General features: G+C 44.3%; 1 protein-coding gene across 4 annotated transcripts in view; it reads right to left on the reverse strand.

Annotated features, from left to right (window-relative positions):
- SEC24B (SEC24 homolog B, COPII component) overlaps positions 1-23,673 on the reverse strand; it is a 764,077-nt gene that overhangs the window by 389,471 nt on the left and 350,933 nt on the right. For all 4 annotated transcript variants that reach the window (XM_086962000.1, XM_086962001.1, XM_086962003.1 and 1 more), the window contains 3 exons: positions 19,683-19,801; positions 5,059-5,114; positions 4,464-4,670 (listed from right to left, as the gene is read on the reverse strand). In XM_086962000.1, coding sequence (XP_086818126.1) covers positions 4,464-4,670; positions 5,059-5,114; positions 19,683-19,801 — 382 coding nt within the window. The remainder of the gene's footprint in view (positions 1-4,463; positions 4,671-5,058; positions 5,115-19,682; positions 19,802-23,673) is intronic.

Here is a 23,673-nt window from a genome sequence, read left to right on the forward strand (position 1 = left end):
TTCAACATCGTCAAGGAATTCTCCAATCCCTCGGCCAACTCCAACGACATCACCCCCTCTCAAGCCCTCTGCGACTCCCTAGCCTCTTTCTTCCACAACAAGATTGCAGACATCCACAACAGCTTCGACAACCAACCCGGAAACCAACCCACCCTACCTTTTGCTGAACATTCTCCCCCCGTGAACACCCTTAACGACTGGAACCCAATCTCCACTGAGGACACAATCCGCCTGATGAATTCCATCCACTCAGGATCCCCCACAGACCCATGTCCTCACCACATCTTCAACAAAGCAGACTCCGTCATAGCACCGCACCTCCGAGACGTCATCAACAGCTCCCTCAACTCCGCCACCTTCCCGGAAGACTGGAAACACGCTGAACTCACCGCCCTTCTGAAGAAACCCACAGCGTACCCCACCGAACTAAAAAATTACCGCCCCATCTCGCTCCTTCCATTCCCGGCCAAAGTCATCGAGAAAGCTGTCAACAACCAGCTCGCCGCCTTCCTCGAAGCCAACAAATCCCTCGACTCCTCACAATCTGGCTTCCGAGCAAAACACAGCACTGAGACCGCCCTCATCGCAGCAACAGACGACATTCGAACTTTACTGGACAATGGAGACACAGTCGCCCTCATCCTCCTCGACCTCTCTGCAGCATTTGACACAGTCTGCCACAGCACCCTTTTACAACGCCTCAATAACATCGGAATCCAAGGAAAAGCACTTGAATGGATCACCTCATTCCTCACAGGAAGAACTCAGAAAGTCCGCCTCCCACCATTCAAGTCCGAAGCCACCGAAGTCATCTGTGGCGTACCTCAAGGTTCCTCACTCAGCCCCACCCTCTTCAACGTATACATGAGCCCCCTCGCGACCATCGCCCGCCAGCACAACCTCAACATCATCTCTTACGCGGATGACACTCAACTGATCCTTTCTCTCACCAATGACCCCAGCACCGTTAAAACTAACCTACACGAAGGAATGAAAGAAGTTGCCGAATGGATGAAACAAAGCCGTCTGAAACTGAACTCAGACAAAACAGAAGTCCTCATCTTAGGCACTTCCCCCTCTGCATGGGACGACTCATGGTGGCCGGAAGCCCTCGGAAAGGCACCCATCCCGACAGACCACGCACGGAACTTGGGCATCATCCTGGACTCCTCACTCTCAATGAATAAACAAGTCAGCGCCGTATCCTCTTCCTGCTTCAACATTCTTCGCATGCTTAGAAAAACATTTAGCTGGATCCCCACCGAAACAAGGAAAACGGTCACCCATGCTCTGGTCACGAGCCGACTGGACTACGGAAACACACTCTACGCAGGCACTACCGCTAAACTCCAGAAGAAACTCCAACGAATCCAAAACGCCTCAGCCAGGATCATATTAGACATCCCACGCAACGAACACATCTCCGGTCACCTTAAAAACCTCCACTGGCTACCCGTCAATAAGAGGATCACTTTCCGACTGCTAACCCACGCACACAAATCACTCTACGACATCGGACCAGAATGCCTCAACTCACGACTGTCCTTCTACACCCCCTCCCGCCAACTACGTTCTTCCAGCCAAGCCCTCGCCACTGTACCTTGCATCAACAAGACCACAATGGGAGGCAGATCCTTCTCATACCTGGCTGCTAAAACATGGAACTCACTCCCCGCTTACCTTCGCCTTACCCAGAACCACCTAGCATTCAGAAAGCAACTTAAAACGTGGATATTTGACAAGTAACCCTCCTCTCCTCTCTAAGCGCCTTGGGACCCTCTGGGTATGTAGTGCGCTATATAAATTCTCTGACTTGACTTGACTTGACTTCCAAGACAACAACACAGTATAATCATCCGGGCCCACCACCAGATGGTGATCTAATGCAATAGTGTGTGATCTGCAGCCCAAATGACTCGAACAGAATGTTACAAAACGCAAGTAACTTGTTCTCCAGAGGGATACTACTAACTGCAGATTACTCACTTTAACAACAGATACCACAGCAGAACCTTCCAAAGGTGCAGGGAATGGGGTATAAACTCAGATCAGAAAGTCCTGCATGATTGAGCAGGCAAACTGACCCTACCATCAGACCGGACTGTCAAGACAGTAATGTTTTGTGCTCGTGTGCATGAACAACTATATTCCAGCTGGGTAGATGTTCAGAGCCGGCACCTCCCCTACCTTCCTTGCACATAAACCACAGTAGCAGGGGAGAAAGTGTTTGAGGAAAGCTGTCACTGCTTGTGCTATGGCCTAGGCCACAGGTATGACCTCTAGCCCCGCCACGCTTTCTAGCTCCGCCACGTTCTCTAGCCCACCACGACCTGTGCCCCAAAAGGACTGGGACTCCTGTTGCTGCACAGGCTGAGAGAGCTTCTGCTGTCTATAGGCTAATCCCCAAGATTGATTTGCTTCAAAACTTCCTGTACTGATGGTGGAACTGCTTTTGGTGGGAGACCCTGAGCTGTCAACTCCCCCCCCCCCCCAGGGCTGTGCTCTGGACTCTTCTGTCCCTAAATCGATAGAGTCCAGAATCAGCTTATCTGCAAACAATGCAGGACCATCAAAGGGCATGTCCATAAGGGACGCTTGGGCATCGACACATGCCTTCTAAGCACTACACTAGTGCCATAAGTTCTGCCAACATGGCCTGAGGTGTCCAAGGCAGGAAACAAGATATACTTTGCTGTGTCATGGATATCCTGTGTTGTTTGAGCCAGAGAGGCCCAGTGGTCTTCCAGGACTACTGGCAAAATCTCACTGGCCATGTCCCATAAAACATGGGTATACATGCACAAAAGGCACATTGTGTTCATGGTTCTTAAGGCTAAACTTGCCAAAGAGAACAACCTCCTTCCAAAGGCATCAATATGGTTCAACAATCTATCCGGAGGATTGACCGGGTAGGCACTAGGGGTGACCTTACTCGTCAAAGTCTGTATTTGCGGGCTTTCAGGCATAGGATGCATTGTCATCTGGCCCACAAGGGGAAGATCTATGTCTCACGGCAACAGGTCGACTGACCAGTGGGTCCCAAGCAGGGCTTGGACAAATTGGCAATGAGTGCGTCAAGAAGAGAAGAATCTCGTTTAATGGCAAAAGGGGATCAGGAACAGTTGAACCTGGTTTAATTATCTAAGATAATATGTTTGCCTTAGTTTCAACTTTGTGCAACTGTAAGTTTATTACTTCTGCTGCCCTTCGCACAACTACTGTGGAAAAGGCACTTTCTTTGGTTGGCGGCTCAGTCTCAGAGGATGTTTCCAGCCCACTGGCATTTTGCAGAACCAGCAGAGAGACACATGATCATAATTAGAGAGAGATGGGAACAGGTTGTGTGCCCCTTAATCATCAGCAGTGTCATTGAGAACATTTTGCATACCAAGAATCATGTCAGCATCTAATTCATAAGGCCTGTTGCCTCTGGTAGTTTTGGCACCAAGGTCTATGTTGAGGAGTAGACTCTGGTTGCAAATTTACTGGTTGTACTTTTGTATTCTCGTAGGGCAGCATAGTCCTGGAGCAGGCCAACCACAGCTGGAGATTGGAAACCTGAGTCAGAGTTGGGTCCTGGGAATGCGCAGGCAAAGTTGACATCACAAACCGTACCAAAGGAACTGGTGTGGACCTTGGGACTGGAGTAGAATAATCAGGACAGGCATCAGAACTGGCCTGTCAAGGGGTTCCACAGGGTCAGTTGGCAGCAAGAGAGGGACTGCCAGCAGAAGTCCAACTGAAGCCCCTTGTGGCTCAATGGGGCCTAAAACACACTAGAGAGAGCCAGAAGAGCAGCATTGCCCTTCAAGACCGCCATTTACTGTAGGGTCAATGAAAGACTAGGGTAATCAGGGTGCATCAGGACTAGCTGCACAACCAGATAAAAGTAAAAAGATGCTACTGGGGTACGATCTTTAGATTAACACCCTTGCACCTTCTCTCTTGATTTCAAATGGCGGGATGGAGTTGTATCAAACAAAGTATGCAAGCAATCAGCAAGTTCGAGGGGGGGCAGGATCTATGTTTTGACTGTAACCACTTCTTATGTTCAACAATGTTTCATCTCTTGCTCATGGATAACCTACAGGCGCATGAGGGCACATTTATTACACAAATTCGAGTACAAGCACCAAAGAGACATTGCCCCTGGCACACTGTTGGAAGCACATTTTGAAATAATTATACGACCTACACGGTCATACAACCTATCGACATGCAGGAATATTGTTGAACAATTCTTCAGATCTAGTTTGGTAACTGGGGATATTCTTAAGGGGAGGAATCAGTAGTTAATAGTCACCATCAGAAAATAATTGTAAACAATAAAAAAGTAGTTCTGACTTTCAAAATCCAAACAACATTATGAAACTATGCAATCAAGAGTGGATTTATGCTTTAAAGATCATGCCACACTTGTTATATCAGAATAAACACCGTACTGTGAAAAGAAATCAATGTACCTTGGTACTTGATCTTTGATTCGGATCTTCTCTAGACTGCAAAGCTCCTGCCCCAATAGATGGCAGCTGTGACTGAAATACTGATATGCGACCGCCTGTCGGAGACATCAGTTTAAAGGCTGCCTGCAGAGCAGGACCTAGAGCACTGTGAGTCTCCCTTGTGTTGGTGAAGAGATTTGGTAAGGCATTCAATAAATCCACAATAAGCTGTAAAAAAACGAACTTGTTTATTGACATTCACAATTTTCATTTTTAACACCTACTTGGAAATTACTAGCATCAATTACCTCTTCATATCGTTTAATAGAACTTACATTAAGAGATGAGTAACAAAGCCTTTAAAATGATTAAAGAAAGAGGAGGCAATTTTATAGGAAATGATTGAGCTTAAACAATAAAACAACCCAGTTGTATTACTGGAAATCAATAGACTCAAAACGTATGACAATTATTCTATTATATAGCTCACATAATTGTGAGTGAAACTACAAGTTTCAAAAATTGTAAAATAAAGCAAAATAAAGTTACATTTAAGATTTATAAATGTATACATTTATATGCGGAACTAAGAATTGTACTAATTAATTAATCATACCTCTTTGCTCTCATGCAGATTAACAAGTAAACTATCTGGAGTAGGTAAGAAAATATCTATGGGGGAAAAATACATATTTCATTAATGAAACAAAACAAATGAACAAATGAAGAATACAAATCACATGTAAGATTTGAAATCATGTCTATGACTATACATTTTTCATGCAGGATTCATGAAAGATAGCATGCAGAACCTGACACCAACTTAAATACATACCACCCCCCAAAAAAAAAAACCACAATGTCAGTTGTGTGAAGACTTTTGAAACTACTGCAAAAAATGTTACTCTAAAATAACGCCAGTTGTTCACTCACTTTCTATATTTAATGTATCAACATTAATAGCATTTCAATTAATAACCATTCAAGGGCCCAAAGTTTGAAACTTCTTTGAAAATGGTGTGTTTGATTAAAAAATACATTTATAATAGAAATATCTTAATTGTGACTAGTACCCTCTTGGGAATGCCGAGTCGGAAGGCTTAAAATGTGACCATTAATTACTACCTCCATACATTCTAAGTCACTCTTTTTGTATCCTCACCTCCAGCGAGGGCCCATCATTTCAATGAGATCAATTAATAATGGTTAACTTCATGAACAAGGAACAGTGCGTAAGAATCACATTTAAATTAATAAAATCTTTAAAACTGACGTATTCTTTCTGCTGCTGCAAAATATAAAACAGAATCTGAGGTATTGGTGAAAGAAAATGTTAGTCTAAAATTACTATACAGCAAGTAGCATTAATATATGCTATCATACTTGAACATTAGCACATTCATTGGAATGCTGAGTTTGAGAGTAGGGTAGTCAATTAGATTTTGAAGAAATTGTATTTGTTGGTACAAAGATTTTCTGAAGTCCCTGTTAAAAAGCAAGTTAATTCGAAGCTCAGGTACACCGGCAAACAGAGAACAGTTCAACAGAAGGCGAGATAAAGTAGAAGGCGGGAGCATGAAAGAGACAGAAACTAAGGGTATACAAGAATGAGACACAGCACGGGCGCAACAATGTTATAACAGCCTTAATGACCTTGGAGCTTCGCAATAATTCTAGATACTGCAAACTGTCCTTTATAAGTGCTGCCAAATGGGCTCTGACAAAAAAGATGACATTGGCAATGGCTAGCGTTATTCGCTGCCTCACTGGTCAATAAAGTAAGATTAGTATGCTGTGTTAATGAATGAGGGCAGAGAGAATTAGGTGATAGGTCTGATTCATAGCTAGGTTTTATTCATAATGGCCCTCTGTGTCACAAGCATTCATTTATTTCTAGGATAGCTTGCATCCAACCATGGTGCTCCTATCCCACTCTGGAAAGCAACCACTAAGTACTCTGCTGTCCACCCATTCGTTTTTAGTGGCCCTTCATTTTCAGGGTTCTAGTTTCCTGCTCTTATTGTTGCTCTGTCATGTAGTTCCTTAAAAATACATAGGTTCTGCGCATTTGTTGGACAACATGAACTAAGGGGTTGGTGCCAAGACTGGTTCAGGGCACCCCCGCAGGATACGTCAGCCTATAGACTAGCTAGCTCACAGTGCTACCGTAAGCCCCTAACCTTGCCAAGGAGCAAATAGTGTCTGGCAACTATCGAACATGACAAACCTAGACCCTTCAGGGATTGTGGAAACAGTATAGTACTTTTCGCTCAGTCAATCATTCTCACCTAGTCTCAGAGAGATGCACAGAATAAACGTTGGGGACCTTTTCAATAAGCATTTATTGAACCAGTGTCATTCTAGTATAAAACATCTTTGCTGCAACAATCATAAGACAGAAGTAAATGTAAAAGATTGCAATCACCAACAAAGTAAATAGAAGGTAGAATTCTACCATGGTGCTAAAACAGTGAATATATGCAGGCGTATAAACATGACAGTATTCAAGGGTACTCCTACGATGCGGACCCTATCCAAGTGTACGTTGCATGTGTGAGGTGTAAAGCCGAGAATCCCCTAGGAAAGAGCCAACCCCATTACCTGATGGGAAAGAATGAAGGACCCAGTCTTGGTCTTTAGTTGGACACCCCGCAAGGGTTGTCAGACCGCTGTGTGTTGGAGATTCAGCGTGCAGGGACCGCAGTGTCTTGTGTCAGCGTGGAAGAGTCTCCTCTGGTTACATAGTGAAGTTATGGTTCTTTTACACCACAAAGATAGCCTTGGGGTTCCTACCACAATCGATATGTTGTGAGTATGATTACGTAAATGAGCCTAAATCAATAATTGCAACTATGCAAAGTAGTTCTGTCGCCCCAGGATGAAGATGACCAGGACTTTTATACAGAGTATGTTAATCCTGTTATGTACATCATGTGCACGATTTTACTAAGAATATGCATGCAAAATAAATGAGGCTCATTTCAAGAAAACCAATCAACATTTATTCAGCGTGTAACTGGGTAAAAGGTCAGTGCTAGAACCGTTATGTAGGGAAAGGTAGGACAAATGTAAATGAAAGATCGCTGGTCGCTTTGCTATTTAGGCCTAGGTTGGGGAACATAACAGCTCTGTGCTATGGACGTCCCTTAAGGTATTTATGGCTAAAGAAACACTTTTTTCTCACTTTTACGTTGCTTCTTGTTCCAGTTCCAACCTTGCCTAGCTTTTCTCAAGTGTTCTTTAGACCACAATCCTTTTAATGAGAATTAAGACAGAAAGGGTGAGACATTGTGATGAAGGCCTTTCAACTCAAAACATTCCCTTAGGAAGGTCACTACGGAGTAATGATTATGTTACTTATCCTGTAAGCATGTATTTGTGGCATGTGGAGCTATAGATGCACTTGCTCTGCATATCCTGCCATCTAGTTTTGGGCTCAGACATGTGCAAATTGTTTTTCTTCAAAGAAGACTTACGAGTCACCAGGTATAAAGACTCTTCCTATGACTGGTAAAGCGTATGGGCGTCGGCTCCATTGTTAGATTGTTTTCCACACAGTGGGATAGGATGAAGATGGAGCATAGAAAAGGAAAGAAGAGATGACAATGCAAAAGAGAAAAGACGACTGCAACAACCAGAAGCTTATAGAGACGCAGGGTGGGTGCATGTCAATCTACAGCAATAATATGCCACAAACAGATGTTTACACAGTAAGTAACATATTCCATTCGTGGCATGTCTAGCTGTAGATACAATGCTCTGCATAAACTGTAATGCAGTGCTCATGTAAGCGATAGCTAGCCGGGGATGTTGATGACTGAAAAGGAGTTTGTTACTTGGCAAACACGTGCTTGCTGTCATGCTAACACATCCACACAGTAGTGTTTGGTGAACATGTGTGTGGTGGACCTGGTAGCTGCTTTACATAGGTCAGCTTTGGGGATGTTATGAAGAAAGGCCACGGAGGCCCCCTTCTTGCGAGCAGCAGAGTGAAATCTGGATGGGGCAAGGTGTTGTCTCTTTGCCTTAGCGTAGCATGTTTGAATACATTTGATAAGCCATCTGGCTATGCCTCCTTTGGACATATAGGATGTGACCTTTGTATGGTTTAGTTAAACTGTCAAAGAATAGTTTGGATTTTACGAAAGGGCTCGGTCCTATCAATGTCAACGAGGATGGCAAGTTTGACATCCAGCATATGGAGGGCCCTCTCGGCGATAGTTTGCGGCTTTGAAAAAAAGAGAACAAGGAATTAAATGGTTTGACTGAGGTAGAATGGGGAACCACTTTTGGGAGAAACTTTGGTTTGTCCAAAGAACTACTTTGTCATTATGAACCTGGAAGAAAGGTTCTTGCAGAGTAAGAGCTTGAAGTTCACTAACACGCCTTAAAGATGTGATAGCAACTAGAAAGACAACCTCCCTTGATAGGAAATGTAGCGGGCACAAGTGTGTGGACTCAAAAGGCAGGCTCATGAGTTGAATAAGTATGATATTTATTTTCCAAACTGGGGCGGGAGGAATCCTGGGTGGAATGCCCTTCCATCAAGGCTTTGACGACAGGGACCTAGAAGAGGGACGGATGCTCACTGTTTCGCAAGTATGTTGTGACTGCTGCTAAATGGAGGCATATGGAAGATGAAGGAGGTAAAAACCTATATCCTGTACTGCTGGTTTGAGTGGATCTATATGTGTAGTAAGGCAATAGTGGACAAAGCGTTTCCACTTCCATGCACATGTGGTGGGTCTACGTGCTTCACAGATGATATACATGCATTCTGCAGGGAGATTCAGATAATAACAATCTAGGATTTGCTGAGCAAGATAGCAAGATTGAGCTGCCTGAGGTTCAGAGGCCTAATTTTGCCTTGGTTCTGCGTGGTAAGATCTAACTGATGGGGCAGTTCCTAAGGAACCACTGATAAGTCTAGGGTTTTCTCGCTAGAGTGGGAGCCACCAGAATGAGGGTGAGAGATGTTTTCTGAGGCATGTACGGAAGGAATGGCAGAGGTGGAAAAGCATAGGCAAATATCCCTGACTAATTCATCCATAGTCCATTGCCCATGGACTGGTGCTGTGGGAGCCTAGAGGAGAAATGTTGACATTGTGCGCTTTTGGCTATGGATAAGTACAGGAGTAGGACTTGAGGATGAAGTTACCACTTGCAGGCTTGTTGCTCCTACACAGGTCTTCAAATGTGTAGTCCAGTCCCAGCAGGTACTCCGCTAGCAGATGTATCCTGTGGAAGAACAACCAACCTCAGATTTTCCTCGACAGCGCAGTGAGCCGCAGAGAGTGTGTGCCTCCCTGTTTCTGCAGATAATAAATGGCTGTCACGTGGTCTGTTCTGATGGGTACCAACTTGGAAGAAGGCTTTCAGTGTCAGCTGGATAGACTGCAGTTCTAAGTACTTGATATGGAGACCCCGTTGGTGGGAAGACCACACACCCTGGATGGCGATGTGTTGCAGATGTGCATCACAGCCTGTAATGGAATCATCTGTAGTGATGGTCACTAGCAGAACTAGGTCAAGAAAGAGCCAGCCCTGCAACACAACAGACTGTTGCTGTTCTACCACTAGAGAGGGGGTGGTGCTGGCCTACATCTACACTAAACTGTCCCTTTGGACTTCCGCTTGTGACCACTGTGCCACTAAGGACTCTTGCAGAGTATGTATGTTTAATTTTGCATGTGGTATTATGGCAATGCAAGATGACATCATGCTAAGAAGTCACAACACTGTTCTGATAGTTCAGCAGCGATATGGAGAAAAAAGAGGCAGTAGTAGTTGGAAAGCATGGAGCCACTGGGTTAACAATCCTGATGACTGTAATGAAAACTGCACCCAGAAAGGGCTGGACTTGGAGGGGTTGGTGGTGGGACTTGACTGTATTGATGATGAAGCCTAAATTGAACAGAAAGTCTATGGTAGTTTGCGAGTGGGTGAGACATGGTTGCTTGATTGCACTCTTGATCAGCCAGTTGTCCTGATAAGGGAACATAATACTGCTTCTCCTTCTGAGGTGAGCGGCTGCCATGGTAAGCAGGGGCCGTATTGACCCAAAAGCAGTACCTTGAACTGATAACGATAACCAATTACCACAAGTAGTGGCCATGAGCAGGGTGAATTGGGCGAGGGCGGTCATGAAGCTGCCTTCTTGATGCAGGCATTGATGTCTTGTAGGGTGACCATATGGAGTGCTCCGACAGGATGTACTCGTTGAGAGGCCAGAGATCTAGTAATATGCCTGAGTATCCCATCCTTTCTTGGTTTGAGAAAGTATACAAATACATCCCTTTGCTGCAGTGGTATATTGGCACAGGCTAAACTGCTCCTTTGAGGAGGAGTGCTTGTACTTCTCTTTGATGGAGGAGATGATATTCTGTGAAGAGGGTATGCCTGTAGGGTGGAAGTTTGGTGGGGATGCAGTGACCTCTAAGACAGCACCCCTGCCATATGTAGGAGTTGTCCTACTGGTCGGAAGTGAATTCCTTCCTTTAGGGGAGAAACCAATGTAACCTTCCTCCAACAGGTGTTGTGTACCGAGATTGAGGGGGAAGGGCTTGAGAGCCGCTGCTTTGTGGAGGCGGCCCTTTTGGCTGCGTCCCCTTTGCTTCTGCCCATGGTATTATTGCCCCAGTAACCTCCCCTGGAATAACTCCACCCGGACAACTCCTGCGGCTAGCGCTGGCAGGTGGAGGGCTGGTCAGCAGAGGTAGTTTTGGCCATCCCTTTATACTGGGGCCTGCGCAAGACATCCCGGGCGAAGGATGTCTGAAGGGCACGAATGACCTTGGTCGTGTCGGTATCTTTTTTGATCTTGTCGAGCATCTGATCCACCTGCAGCCCGAAGAAATGTTTGCCATCGAATGGCAGGTTTAACAGATGCTCCTAGACCTCTGGCTTGAAGCAAAGGACAGAAAGCCAAGCACTGTGTTGAATGAGGAGACTAGAGCTAATCCCCCTGGCCCGAGGCCTTCTGTTGTTGTCGACCATTGCCCAGAGGCAGTGGTGGACAGGAGACATGTGGATAGGCCTGCCAGCTCGACACCCTCTGGAGATGTGCTTGGCCTGTCCATGGTGTGCACTTTGAAACTGGGAGGCAGTAATCACAGTTGCAGTCTTCGTTACCTGCTGCACCTTCATACGCTGCTGTTCCTCCATCACGTATTGGGAGCTGGGTTCAAAGCAGAACTGCAGAGGGTGGTCTGCAGGTGGGTCAGTTTCTGAGTATTCTTCAACGTCCTAGTCCCTGAAGATGTAGAAGCTGCCATCACCTTCTTGGCGCTGCATTTCTGGAGTGCAAGTCTCCCATCAGTTCAATACCTGAAGAACAAGTTACTTACCTTCAGTAACGCATTATCTGGTAGAGACAAGATCTAACCACATATTCCTCTCTGGATCCAGTCTGATGCCTGGGAAATTCAATGGTAAGGAATCTGCATCAAGATGTCTCTATCATATTGTCTTTTTCAAAAGAAGGCAAGACATGTTGGACAGGTGGCCTTGTTATCCTTTGAAGACAAACAGAGGTTCCAAACCTGGTGTTAGTCAGACCAAAGATACTTGGAGTGACACAGAGGGCAGTACTGGATGGAAGTCCTTTCCATCACTGTGTGGTGACCGTCGATGAGAAGAAATGAAGTTGAGGCATTAGCCTCAACGCGAACACAAGGAGATGATGGACGGAGCGCTGAAACTTTTCAGACACTTACCCCCAATCACAGTGGGTTGAATCCATCATCATTCTTTAGCTCATTTAGCCACCTCAGTTCAGACCCACCTATATGCAAATCAGTCATGGCCCTGTGCCTCATGGGAACAGTCAAGCCCGAACTGCCAAGCCAGGTCTTTCCTGAACTGGAAACAAACATCCTGGACCCGATTTCTGGGTAACACCCTTCATCAGCCAGGCTAGCGTGAATCATGTCACGGTCCTGGGTTTAAGAAATCCACATCACCTTGTTCAATCACTCCTGTATTGCCATAGGGATCTGTATGCTTGAGGTTTTGAATGTTACCTGTGCATACACCAGGCCAATAACACTTCCTGAGAGGTCACGGTGGGGTACATGAGCTTCTGGGTTGAGACATGCATAAAGCCGGCATCCGCAAGCCTGAAGCTGCTTCACCGTTGTTCCGAAATGATGAAGCTGTGTTCCACTTTTATGAATCGCACTGACGCATGTTTGAATCTACCCTGACTATCGTTGGTACTTGCGCTATAAGAGCTTACTGCGATCTGGTTACACAGTTTGCTACAGGTGTGAGGAGCGTTTCTAAATTTGATTTTCTACAGTTTGCTGCAAGTGCGAGGAGAATTTTTTAATATGATTTCCCACATTTTGCTGCAAGTGCGAACACTGCTTTCCAGTGTGATTATTTTCCACAGTTTTCTGCAAGCGTATGGGAAGCTTTCCAATGTAATTATATTCCATTATTTCCATGTGATTGCGAAAAGGGACACAGCTGAAACATGGACATCTTCCAATTAACTGAATAGTGCTAAATGGAAGGCAGACCTTGAGAGATGCAGAATTGTGAAGCAGCAAGTTTAATAAGATTGTGGCTGCCCTCACAAGCAGGAAAGGATATGGGCTAATTGGCAAGACTATTATTAGGATGGCATGACCAATGTCATTCACACCTCAATTCCCTGACAGACATATGTTAACAACAGTCATTTATAATGACACATTGTGTGTGAGTGGCATTATTCAACATATGTAAAACTGCTCTTGTACGTTACTGCAGTTAAAGTTGAATTAAAGCAAAGAACATTTCCTATACAAAGTTCGTGGAGTAAAATCTAAGCCTTTGAGAGACATGGAGTGAGGGAGTGATTGAGTCCAATTGATTCAGAAAAGAAGATTCAAGATTCATCATGCTCCCAAACTTCTGAGGTTAAAAGTAGGAAACGCAAACACGAGAAGAAAATGTGATTGTGCTCTTCTTAAAATAATCAAAACAAAAGGGGATGATGGACGGAGCATTTGAGCAAATCAAACACTCACCCCAGTCAACTGATCTGGGTTTAATCCATCACCATTCTTTAGCTCACTCAGCCACCCCAGTTCAAACATGGCCATATGCAAATCAGTCTGACCCTGTGCCTCATGGGAACAGTCCAGCCCGAACTGCCAAGCCATGTCTTCCCTGGACCGGAAACAAGCATCCTGGGACCGGTTTCGGATTCATAATCCTCATCAGCCAGGCTATCTTGAATCAAGTGAGCAAGGGACTCACGTCTGAGCATACCCTGCTAACTTAGGGCGAACAAAGCGAAACAAAAAGGGGATGATGGACGGAGCCTTTGAGCAAATCACACACTCACCCCCAGTTAACTGATCTGGGTTTAATCCATCACCATTCTTTAGCTCACTCAGCCACCCCAGTTCAGACATGGCCATATGCAAATCAGTCTGACCCTGTGCCTCATGGGAACAGTCCAGCCCGAACTGCCAAGCCATGTCTTCCCTGGACCGGAAACAAGCATCCTGGGACCGGTTTCGGATTCATAATCCTCATCAGCCAAGCTATCTTGAATCCAGTGGCCAAGTGAGCAAGGGACTCACGTCTGAGCATACCCTGCCAACTTAGGGCGAACAAAGCGAAACAAAAGGGGATGATGGACGGAGCTTTTGAGCAAATCAAACACTCACCCCCAGTCAACTGATCTGGGTTTAATCCATCACCATTCTTTAGCTCACTCAGCCACCCCAGTTCAGACATGGCCATATGCAAATCAGTCTGACCCTGTGCCTCATGGGAACAGTCCAGCCCGAACTGCCAAGTCATGTCTTCCCTGGACCGGAAACAAGCATCTTAAAATAATCGTCTGAACATGGAATAAAATTTGAAAATTGGTGGATGACTACTTACACCTTCAAGATATTCCCTAAGAATTAAAAAAAAAACAGAAGTCTTAAAAAAAAAAAAAAGACCGGAAAATAAGAATAGCGAATATTTGTGATTGAATTGATGGTACACATCGCAGATTATATTCATGGAGTATGGTGAGTATGTAGAGCGTTCAATGAGAAATGAGGCTGCCACCATCTTGAACATCATGTTTCAAACCCAGTCATCATTTTTTTCATTTTTCTCTCAGTTACACGAAAATTCTGAATTTACAGAAGGGAGAGACAGTAGTTCATTAAGAGTTGTGGCACTCGGGGGAGGAGCCAAGATGGCGGACGGACAGGACGTGTGAGCTCCCGGCTCCGCAAACCGTCTGCTGTTTTCACGAAATCCTGATCTTTATTCTCGCCTACGGCGTGAGCAAATGGAGCCACGAACGCGTTGATGCTAACCGCATTCCTCCGAGGTCCCCGCCGGCTGTTTTGATCGAGGATTTGCAACGCTTGCCGACTCCCGACTCTGCCCCCCGGACTCTGCCCTGATCGCCGCCGCCGGACACCGCTGATTACGTTCGGTGAGACAAGCTGGGGCAGGGCCGGCGTTCAGAGGAACATTGCCGACTGCGGAGGTGGGCGGTTTGGCGAAACTCCCTTCAGCGACGGAGTGGATACTTGTGTGGTTGGGGCCGTGCAAGCAACACTTCCTTTGTTGTGCGACCAGCGGTCTGAGCGGCCTCCATTTTAGAACGCCTCCTCCGCCGTGTGCCACCCGCATCGTCAGAAAGCTGGGGGCTCTCACACCGCGCGGGCCCCGTTTTACGAGCCGTGTCTCCCTTGGTGGCTCTGACTGCTGTTCCTCCGTGCTATTGAGTCGCCCCCCCCCCCCGATGTGGGCTAACTGCAGGGATGGTGATGGCGTCTGTCTACCTCGCCGAAAAAGCGGACTCTCCCAAATCCCCAACACTTGCTGCCTTGCCTATTGTCGAGATGGAGGGTGCTCTGGTGGCGTCGCAGCGCACTACTACCGGACCGATGCTGGGAAAAGACCTGACCTATGGCGACATCCTTATAGCCCTTACAGACCTAAAGGCGACATGGCGGCGAAACGCCCGAGAGCTGGAGCGGAAGATTGAAGAAGCTGTGCCTTACAAGGAACGACTGCGGCTGTCTGGCCCCCTACTACCTCTCACTCCTCTCGCGGCGGATACAATGTTGCGACATGAGTATACTGTGGAACGCTCTGTCCCTGGCTACAGTGTCGAGTGTTCCCTTAATGACGAAGCTGCAGTTACAGAGTCTCCTTCCACTCTGAACACTGAGACTTTGCCTCTGCAAGTGCTGCCATGGTTTTTTCAACATTGCTGGAGTGTGCGCCGTTCTGTGGAAAACAGAATGTTCGTCATCTTGGACATGATGATGGTCAGTGATTGGGAACACTTGCTTCCTCTTCCTCTGCTTCTTCTATGCCGGGAGCGGCCATTTTGCTCCTTTGTTCTGCCTGCAGTGCACTCGCAGCGGCGGCCATGCTTGGAAGGGTTTCAACGTTCAGGCCAGGGCTGATGCTGTCCCTCTCGATGATCTTGCCTGATCGACTGGCTGTGACCCGGACTAGAATACTTGCCGATATATTGAGTGTGTTGCATATGTGTAATTCACTATTTTCGATTGCAATTGCTATTGCTTGCCATGGTCTTCTTCATTTTGGATCACAAATGATATATTTGATTTCTGTCCCTTCCTAGCGAGGTGGGTGCATGTGCGGACTGGGGGTCTGGGGATAATTATTGCTGTTGGTGGTCTCGAACTTTGTTTTTTGTTCGGCTGGGGGGGGAATCGGGTTGGAACACTATCTTGATATACGTAGGGGCTCTATGTGGGATATCCCTCCTCATTAGTGGCAATGACTTTTGTATTCGCTCTGATATAGTTGATGGGTTGTAGATCTTGTGCGGGTAGTGGAATCCGGGACTCAGAAATTACGGCCCTCCTCCGGGGTTAGGTATTTCGTGGGAGTTTTAGATTAGATTTCTCTTTTCTTGCTCCCCATATCAAAGGTGACGTTATATCTTTTCTTTTCTTTCTTTCTCTTATTTCTTATTCTGTATTTCGGGTTTATGGGGCGACAGACGCGCTGCAGGGGGGGGATAGGCCGTAGCCTTCGCATGCGTGTAGGGTGGGGGTTGGGGGATGGGTTTTCGTTTCTTTCTGTTCCTATGGTGCCTTGTTTTTATCTTTTAATTTATTCCTCCTTTCTTCTATTTTGGGTCCGTGTCGAGGTTGCTGGCGGGCGGGTGGCGGTAGATAACTGTTAGGACCTTGGGTCTAATATCCTTGCTGCATACGTTCTTGCTGCCATGCCGCCTGGGGGGTTTTGTCATTTAAGTTGTTGAGCTGTGTGTGCCTATGTCGCTATCACTATATCAAGTTCACATGGACCCTTTCCTTTCTTTTGGCTTACTTTTCCCTTTTATATTGAAAAGAAATAGTTGGACTTTACTAGTTGCTATGAAAACTTTAAAATTAACCTTCACTGCTCCTGAGGCGTGTAAGCACATGATCTACAGTGTAACTGCTGACTGCTTGCTAATTGGTATTGCTGTGCTGTTGCGTCACCGTATTGCATGCACCTGTGCTCAACAGTATTTGTGGCCGGCCTGAGGGTTGTGGGCCACTATTTGTACTTTTCTGGATGCACTAATAAAGGTTTTCAAAAATTAAAAAAAAAAAAAAGAGTTGTGGCACTCAGTTCATGTATATGCTTTTAGCATCCTTCCACCTCTTTCTCTCTCACTCATATCTGGTATTTGTGCATTTACCTTGGTAAATAAGTGACCATACGGCATAAGAAAAAATACATTATTATGTTGTTAGGGTTTTTAAATTTCCCTTTATATACATACATTTTTTTAAAGAATAATATTTACTTTGTTATGTTTAAGACCATGTTCATATTTATAAAAGCTTAATGTAGCTTTTACATTTTGTAAGAGGTACACTTAATGGCTGATGATAGAAACGAAAATGTACCAGATGAATGACTGCATCTGTCCTACATGGTAATTACAGTGATGTATGAAAGGCAATAGCGTTTCTTATACTCTAGCAGATACACAACAAATCAGCGTTATACAAGGAAAAACAAAGATATAAAGGATACTGGGGCCCCATTATGTGCATTACATCAGGAGAAAATGCAGTCTGATCACTATACCACATAGAATTCTTACGGGTATTCTTCTGATGACGCTTCCCCTTTAACAGTGAAACGTAGATGTTGATGCTCTGTACACTAAGGGCCCTTTTGACAAGGATGTCAAGACCCCTCTTAATGGTCTTTGGATTCGACACCTTCAGCATGTCTGTTTCTCTCTGGTCAAAGTACTTTCACTGTAGATGAGCCTCTCCAGGTAAACCTCCATGAAGGTGAAAGCTCTACCACTGCTAGGACCTCCGGATCGAGCGGACCACGGCAGTCTTTATAATTGCCATCTGAAGTGAACCAGGAATTGTGAATATTGAAGCAATTACAATTACAAAATCAAGATTGAGGTTTCTCCAACATCAACACTCTTGATACAGTGGCATCCATGTTTCTGACACAGTGGCTCACATGCAAAAATACGGTTGACAAACACCATCTCTGCACAGGGGGTCCGAAATAGCAAGAATCCTTCTAAGAGGCAAACATCTTGAGGGCTACCCTTATCATTTGCTTAGTAAGGTGCACATCAATTAACCAAACAAGAATTAAGGGAGGAAGCACAGAAGGAATTCAGTGAAGAGTCAGGAACTCGGAGTCTAGAGGAACAACAACAGGAACAAAAACGGTGACCCTGAAAACCTCCATCAAGCAGAGAATACTCCAGATGCCAAAGGTTTGAAATAGAGTCCTGCTCAGAAAGATGCCACAGGGATTACAACTTGCTTGACCAAGAAGGGGGGATGAAGGGACTAGAGGAGAACATCTAGAGAGCCTATCAATCTGCTTCAATTGGAAAGTACGGCACAGATGTCAAGGAGATTGGCTAACTGTCAGAGCCACAGGTAAGCCATCAGCTCAGCCTGCTCTCAAGATGCCGAATCCAAAGGAAATCCCATAGTGCCCTCTCAGTATTGTTATAGTATCAGATAGGTGCGCAAGTCAAGTGCCTCTAGGTCGACTGAAGGTGCAAACCCCAAATTACCCGAAAGGGCACTATGTACCTTTATTCAAGAGGCACAATAATTGCCAAACAGTGCCCCACACAGAGTACAAAGATCATTGGACAACTAGTTGGAAAGCTTGTCTCCAAAGAGTAGAATGAGCGCACAGGCCTAAGTGGTTAACAGGGATCCAACATCAGAATTCTAGCAGGCACCAAAGAATTGCATTAGAGGGAAGGCAGTTAAAAAAACAGAAGCGATGAAGGAATAAGGTAAGCAGCCTACAAAGTGAGGTGAATGGCATAGGATGCCTCTGAAGAGAAAAAACACAATAGAGCACTGGAAAGGTTAGAAGGGTGGATTTGGACACTTCTACTGGAAGCAGCAGAGATAAGAAAGCTTGGAAAAAACAACAGAACATGAGGTTAAGATAGACTCACTTTAGGATGTAGGTGGCCATGGAATACCACCTAGCCCTTCTCCAAGAAGATCACAGCCAAGGCTCCCCAGAGACTACAAATGAAGGTGAAAAAGCATATTCCAGTGGCAAAGATTAAAAAAGCACAGTGACGATGTCAAGAGCATAAGGCACCAAAGTGCTTTGAACTGTAACCATCAGAAGCCTTGCAGGGGGAGGCTACAGACAAGGCAAACACAGGGCAGAAGTCTGCTCAAAGCCTTCATAAATCTCGATAGGTCAACCCTAGGGGTGCCACATGGGTTGCACCATTGAGAATTTTTTTAGCAAATCTGAAGGTGGGTAGTAAGAGTTGAAAGGTTAAGGCACTAGATTGATCAGTCAGCTCAAGGGACTGCTGGCTGGAAGAGCAATGTGCTTAGTACCAGAATGCAAGACATGCCAGTCCCACAAGACACCATAAATGTAGAGTCAAAGACGTGTGAAAAACCTCTTGGTAGACAACCCAACCGAAAAGAGGACTAGTAGTATCAAAGAAAACCAGTTGGAGGCCATTCAATGACCAGAATAAGGTCTCAATGAATGTCACTCAATTAGGGTCCAACACAAACCCTTAGAGAAATTGTGTTAAAGGATCATATTGCAACTTGCTTGGAGCATAATGGGCAGATCCTCAGAACTGTGTAAACGGCAAAGAAACCACTTAATTCAGCACTGCAAATTTGAGTACAGTTTAATGAAACATATTTAAAAGCTCCATTACTCTCAAATTATTTTAAGTTCATGCATAGGTAGCATTTGTAGTCTTTTCATACTTACCATCAATGCCTGACACAATAAACATTTGGGGCTGTGATAAACCTTCTTGCAAGTTATAGAAATGAACAGTGCTGTCAAAGGTTATAAACCCTATTCTGGTTCTTGAATCACCAGGCAACCTTGAAACAAAGATAACTAGAGTTAAAAATGTCACTTTCTTTTACATTCATTGAACAAATCAATTAAAATAAGTTAATACAAAATGTAATGACAGCCCTTTACCCCAAATGTGGTAGTACATCAAACAACATACGCTGCTGGGGAGCGCTTTGAATTCCTACAATATTACAGGTTTCAATATGGCAGCTGGTCACTCAGTCCTTTAACTATGCTGTTGCAAAGCAGTGACCTATTCAGGCACAACCTTGATTTATTAGCAGTGCTTCTAGAGTTCAAATTCAATACAATAAGGGAATTATGCTAACACTTGTTTCTAAAATGTATGGGTCTACAATTTACAAATACTTGGAAGAACAGCAGACTTACAGAACCACTCAACTGCCAAAATCCAAGCACATACAGATGCTACACAGATACCAGTATACATACATAATCCACACAAAACACACTCCCACAACGCTAATTCAGGCACAATCAAATTACACATGTATGAATTAATGCTTTCGCATCGGAGTGAATGGACAAATATGGGATGCTGGGGATACAAGAATGAACAGGTGTGTGGGTGGATGAACATATGATGTGTATGTAAATGAACAGATGGATACATGAGGAGGCAGCAACATGAGGGTCAGCAGAAAACCTCTGGAATCACAATGCACGCTGTGCATTACAACCTTGGAACCATAAATAAACATCTACATCATCAATACTCAAATGCTTTACATGGGTAATCATATAAACTACAAGTTAAAGGCTACACTTAAGTAACATTAGTTCTTCAGCATCATGGATTTTAGCGTACATTAATGTGCTGTTTAGAATATTTACTACAGAGTACGAGCTCCCAGGTACAGTGCTCAAACCATACTACTGAATATAGATTAAGTTAACCAAGCAACTACAGCCCAGAACCCAACCCTGGAGCACAGTTCTTACTGCATAGGATCTATTCTACATCTTCCCTGCTAAAAAAAATATCTGAAAAGATTCTTTCATCCAACAGTCAACTAGAAACTAACTACCCATAAATACACAATATCCCCAACTAAGAGACAATTTAAGCATGGCAAGAAATTGCTTCTATTCATTCTTTGAGTAAGACTTGTACCTCCTCATGGTAAGCTGGTGACTAGCTCATAGCTTCTAACCACCAATTAATCCTTCCTGGTAGATAAGCTTTTGATACACCAGATGAAGTACTGGGGTCAACCCAATAAAATGAGGTGGGCTAGTTGCTGCTGTTTACAATGTTATTGAGAGTAAAAGTACACTGCTATGCTAACATTGACTATTCCGGATTCCCAGCAGGCAGGTAATAATTAATGCTTTGGTTTTATGTAACATCCTATGTTGGGGAACTGGGACATACGATAATTAGAGTGGCCACCTTCTCATTCAGAATAAGAATCAATAAACCAAGCAGCTTCTTCAACTTGACCACAGTACCCACCTGACAGAAAAATATTCAAGAACAAAAAATTTCAGTTTAAAAAAAAGAGCCACATGCGAACAACTTTATGTTCTTTTTGTTTTGTTGAACTGAAATCAATAAAAAACATTTTTTTTTAAAAGAGCCACAACAAAAGTTGCAAACGAAAAATCTCCCTGCTGCACCACCATACCTTAGAAGAAAATGACGCATGCCCCTTTATCCTCCCAGTCTCCTTCCGCCTCATCTAATTTCCCTCAAAACTAAGTTGTCTCAGTTCCATGCTACTGAACACATCCACCCTAAATACACATCTACATATCAATCTTTCATGCACTCAAAGATAATCCTTTGTCACAAAACCTTCTTCTACTCTATTTATTGAAAGCATATCATCTACTCTTAATGCTACTAACCTGCCGAACCACCTATTCCTTTCAACTCAGCACTTTCAACTATCACCCTTCTCTGACTTACACTATATTAGCCTCTACAAATGTAAAAACCATTAACAACTGTTAACTGCACCTCCATAAACGCAAGCCCCTAAATGCTACTTACTCATAAAAGAGGGACCACCAACTGAGTTACCCAACTACTCACCCTAACCCTACCTTTATTCATTTCTATTCTCACTTTTCCTCTCAAACCCTTTCTGAGCTATCTTGCCTCATCCATACACAATCCTCTATGAGCACTCCTGGTACCGAACCCTCTCAGACTTGGCCAAACCCAGTAACATTTCTCCTCAGTAAACTGGAGCAATTCAACTAATCCACCGGTAGACTTAGCTCACCACCTCTGCTGTCACAATGGGCTGAGCAGCAAACCAAGTAAAATCCAGACCCAAAACCTCGACTACCAGGCGTTTCACAAACAGCAACTAAACACCTTATCTACATCCCTAGACAGTAGACCAATTGTCAAACTAAGGACCTACAAAAGATAAGCCTTCACTCACTCTCAGATGTGTTACCCCACAATATTCCAATAATAATGAATCCTCCTACCTTTTCACCATCCTGACTAGACAACCACAAAGGAGAAGAATTTTCATGTGAAACCACATACAAAAATCAGCATAGATCCCCTATGTCATAGAAGTAAGATTATCCTCACGGGACACAACCAAAGAGATCTAGTAACTCTTATGAGTCAACAATAAGCTACTGCTAAGCATGCAGTAATCATATTTATGTGATACCAAACGTCCATTTCACCAAAGAAACTTTGTTATGAGATAATGTTATGAGAACATACACCAATCCCTGAGCATCATCCAACTCTCTTTTTAGAAATCGCCCAAACAGGAACAACAGTGGTGGGCTGGCAGTGAACATACTTCACTAAATCTCTCTCAAACCAAGAAGGTGATCACTGTTCTCAAGCTCCTTATCCTCACAAATGTTACCCCGGCACAACCCTGTTTTAGCAGAGGCCCTTGTGACTTCTATAGAGAATATGTCATATGAACTTAAAACTGCATCGTAGGGGACGAACACATTTGGTCTGTTAACTAGGACTATGCTGGCCTCTTCACCAACACTGAAACATTTGCTTTCGCTCAATGGACATACTCCCTTGGCAGACAAAAGCTTGATGGCAATCACAAAAATACTCCAATTGATATGGTGCAATCACCACATCATCAAATGTAAACTTGACCTTCTTTTGGCATTCCAAGCTCTCTCTGTAACCAACACAAAAATAGCAGTTAGCCCATTGAAAAATTTAAACTAAATTGATTACATGAAAAATTCTGCCTCTTTCCACTGGAAAACAGAATTGTGAGTTGAACAATTCAACAGTGGCTAACTGAAGCCTTCACTATGACTATACCTCTAAAGACTAAATCAAACACCACAAAAAGAACATCCAATATTTCAACAGTCGTGTAAAACTACAAAAGACAGAAACCAGATGGCTCAAAATATGGGAAAAATTGTACAACCCATATGACAAAATAAATTACTCCAAAGGACATAACAATTCTACAGATCCTCTGTACAAAAGAGGTAAAGACCCTACTACAATCAGGAGAACAGACACACTGGTTGCCCTACCAAAGAGCTCTTAAAGACAGTCCATGAATCAGGCAACCTTAACAGAGCCAAAGCAAGTTTTAAACACTCTTGGGAACTCTGTGATGCGTTGGTAGCACACATCACTGAAAAAGTAGCCAATCTTAAATCTTCTACCAAAAGACATGCAACAACTTCCAATCTGCACTCTTGCAAACAAAATTGGGTACCTCAAATGCTCATCCTGGACTGTGCTCCTATAGCCTACTGACTGAAAAGGAATGTGCTGAGCTAATCAGAAAAAAATCCCTGCCATCCAAGGTACTTTAAAACTATTAACTGAGAAGCCCATGATGCCATTCTGGCAAGAGAGGAGATCAACAATTCATCCCTCTCAATTGGTGAATTTCTATGTTAA

The sequence above is a fragment of the Lissotriton vulgaris genome, chromosome 3_1 (assembly GCF_964263255.1).
Source record: "Lissotriton vulgaris chromosome 3_1, aLisVul1.2, whole genome shotgun sequence".
Lineage (NCBI taxonomy): Eukaryota > Metazoa > Chordata > Amphibia > Caudata > Salamandridae > Lissotriton > Lissotriton vulgaris.